This window comes from Athene cunicularia (genome assembly GCF_003259725.1).
Source record: "Athene cunicularia isolate RWA chromosome 12 unlocalized genomic scaffold, athCun1 chr12_part1, whole genome shotgun sequence".
In the NCBI taxonomy this organism is placed as follows: Eukaryota; Metazoa; Chordata; class Aves; order Strigiformes; family Strigidae; genus Athene; species Athene cunicularia.
Window position 1 is genome coordinate 24080878 of NW_020799116.1, and position 2979 is coordinate 24083856.

A 2979-nucleotide genomic window follows, 5' to 3' on the forward strand; every position below is an offset into this window, starting at 1 on the left:
GCTTTGGCGTTTCTTGCAATTAACACCATTAATTCAATGATGCTCCAGCTTCCATTTACAGCTGGTCAAAACCTCCCCGAGCCCATCCAAACTCTCAGAAAAGGCACATGTTCTTAGTGAAAACATGAATGTTTTAATTTCATTTTATACACATCTGTAGGTTTCACCAGAGATTCAGTGTTACTCATCACTTTGCAAAACAGTTTTTGGCCAGGTGCTGTTAGTCTATGTGGAACAGTTCAGTCTCAGCAGAAATATTTCTGGAATGTGGTTAATAAAGGCAGCTTTTAGCAAAAAATACTAGAAAGTGATAGTAGAAGGGCGCAGCTTACTGCCTACTGATAAATATGTTATTGTACCACAATTGGGAGAAATTGCTACTGGGCATTGGGATTCCCTAAAGGGTCTCTGTAGGTGCATGGGGCAGTGCCACCAACTAAGACGTAATCGTGTGTAATGAGTGAGGATGTCTCAGACTGGCATCCCTGCTTGCTAAGCAAATTGAAGCAGGTCAGGAACCCCCTAGGTTTCTCCCCTGTGTGTCTGAATCAAGTTGATCTCATACTTGGCAGTGCCTAGAATTTTATTGAGGCAGAAAAAGGTATTTATCCCTGTGAAGGTGGTGGAAGGAGACAGGGGCTGTCGACTCCCTTCTCCTCTAAGCTTCTTTGCTCAGGATGGAATTCCTGGACTCTGATTCCTCCATCTGCTGGCGCTTTCTGAAATGAGAGGAGGACATCTCATGGCTATTCCATGGAGGACACCTTGTGGGTGTGCAGACAGCAGCTGGCAGGGCCAGAGCAGGAGCTTGGCTGCTTAGTGCAGCAGTCCCCCGGGGCATTTCCTCCCCTTCTCTCCCACTGCTGCTCCGGGTGACAGAAGGGGCCTCACCTGCGTCTCCACACCCAAAGTGTCATGATGGCAGCCATGGCCACGCCTGCCAGCAGCCCAGCCCCAAGACCTGCAAGCAGCACCACTTCGGAGTTCCCTGAGAAACATGAGCAGAGGCTGCCATGAGATTTCCAGGCTTTGTTTCATCCTGTGGGACAGGGCAGCTCATGGCCCCCATCCCCACCCCCATGGGTGTCACCTACCCCACGGGATGAGGAGACTGCCGGTGCCCAGGCTGCGGTGGCGCACGCGGCAGGCATAGCTGTGCCCGTCATGGGGAGCCACGGCCAGGGTGATGCGGAGCTGGTAGGTGAGGTCTGCGTTGGGCAGGATGGCACTGGTGTTGAGCGCTGGGCCTGGTGGCACCTCCTGGCCATCCTGCAGCCAAGCCACGCTGATGGGCCGTGGGTAGAAGCCAGTGACGTGGCAAATGAGCAGGAGCTGGTCTGGTCTGGGCGTGCGGGCAAAGACTGTGGCCACGGGCAGCTCTGGGGTGTGAGAGCCAGGGGTGAGGGGAGAACCTGTGGGGCACCGCTTGTCCCCAGTGTGTGTGAGGGGATTGGGGTGACTGTGCCAGGGTCAGGGTGGTCTCACCTTGTCTCTCCAGAGCTGCCTTCCCATTGCGCAGTAACAGCTCCATGTCGTCAACACAGGTATCATTGAAGAGGACTTCCACCAACTCACTGAAGGCAGTATAGTTCTGGAGAATGGCCTGCACGTACCGTGACAGGCTGGTGTCTTGGGAGAGGACCCAGGTAGCATTGTCCATGTTGAAGCTGAGGAAGTCCTGGCCGTTGTAGCCCACATAGGCGAAGGACTGGGCAGTTCTGTTGGGGTAGAGCTCACAGCCCACCATGCATTGGGCCACGAAGGGGTCTGGAGGGGCAGAGAGGAGAGAGGTTGCATGAGGGGCTGGGACTACCTTCCTGTGGACATGGTCAGCATCTCCTTTGCAGCGCCAGCCCTGCTGGGTCCTTCCTTACTTCCCAGATGCTGTTCAGAGAAGGGATGAAGGGAACACCGGTTACTCACAGGGCACATCCTTCTGCATGGCACCTTCATTGATCAGGTGGCTGAACTGCTGCAAATAGATCTTGATCATGTTCTCAATGGTGTCCCAGTCACTGCGGGGCAGGGATGGGCGCACCCAGGGCTGGTAGAAGCGGATAGTCCAGGTGTGCTTATCAAGAGAACCGAGCTCAATGTCTTCCAGCAGGCCCAGCCCCTCTGTCTCCACAAAGGAAGTGTTTTGGAAGGTGGAGGTCTGGAGCAGACGGATTGTGAAGGTCCCTACATGAGACAGAAGTCCACCGGGGGAGGTGAGGGTGGGACAAGAGGGCTGGGTAATGTGGAGGGGCTGACAGATAGGTCCTCAGGGTTGCAGGTACCTGGAGACCCCCCACAAGCCCCTCACATCCTTGGCAGCCCCAGTTCCCACCCCCTGCATCTAGCTAGGTTGGCTGCATCCCTGCCAGGGAGGAGATGCGGGTCCAGGGGACAAGGAGTGTTGAGCAGGCAAGTGACCAAGGCAGGTGTGGAGAAGGAAGCCCCTCACACATGGGGTCCCACAAGGGCGTGGCAGCAGGTGTGAATGAGCCAGGGCTCCCACTTACCTTCTAGGTTTGCCCATGTCCCAGAGCGGAGGAGGAGGCAGAGGAGCAGGAGGAGGAAGCAGCAGCAAGGATGCTGCATGGTGCTGGCAGCAAGGCCCTGAGTGTAGTAGTGTGTGCAGCAGCAGGATGAAGGGGCTGTAAGAGATGTAGCTGCACCCTTCTTCTCAGGGTGGCTCTGCCTGGGCAGCTCCGCTGGTACTAGTGGCCCTGGCAGCCAATGGGGCTGGCACTGAGGTTTTGGGGAGGGCCCCAAGGTTCCTGCTTGGAGTGGGCTGGTCTGGGGCATCCTCAGCATGGCTGTGAGTGCTGAGGGAATTTGGGTGGGAGCGAGGCCATCCCACTGGCTCTGGGAGGGCTTCCTCATGGCTGCAGCAGTGGGTGACCTGACCTCTCTCTTCTACCTCCATGGAGGTGTCACCTGGCCATGGGCTCCATCCGCTGTCCCTGACAGGAATGTCCCTTACTGCCACTTGTG

At 56.2% G+C, this 2979-nt stretch overlaps 1 protein-coding gene across 1 annotated transcript; it reads right to left on the reverse strand.

Annotated features, from left to right (window-relative positions):
* Positions 1-658: 658 nt before the first annotated feature.
* On the reverse strand, positions 659-2583 carry LOC113484940 (T-cell surface glycoprotein CD1b-3-like). The gene is made up of 6 exons (XM_026857629.1): positions 2505-2583; positions 1924-2181; positions 1486-1767; positions 1095-1379; positions 892-988; positions 659-719 (listed from the first exon to the last, which is right to left on the reverse strand). The coding sequence occupies exons 1-6, from the start codon at positions 2581-2583 to the stop codon at positions 659-661; spliced, it is 1062 nt and encodes a 353-aa protein (XP_026713430.1).
* Positions 2584-2979: the final 396 nt, after the last annotated feature.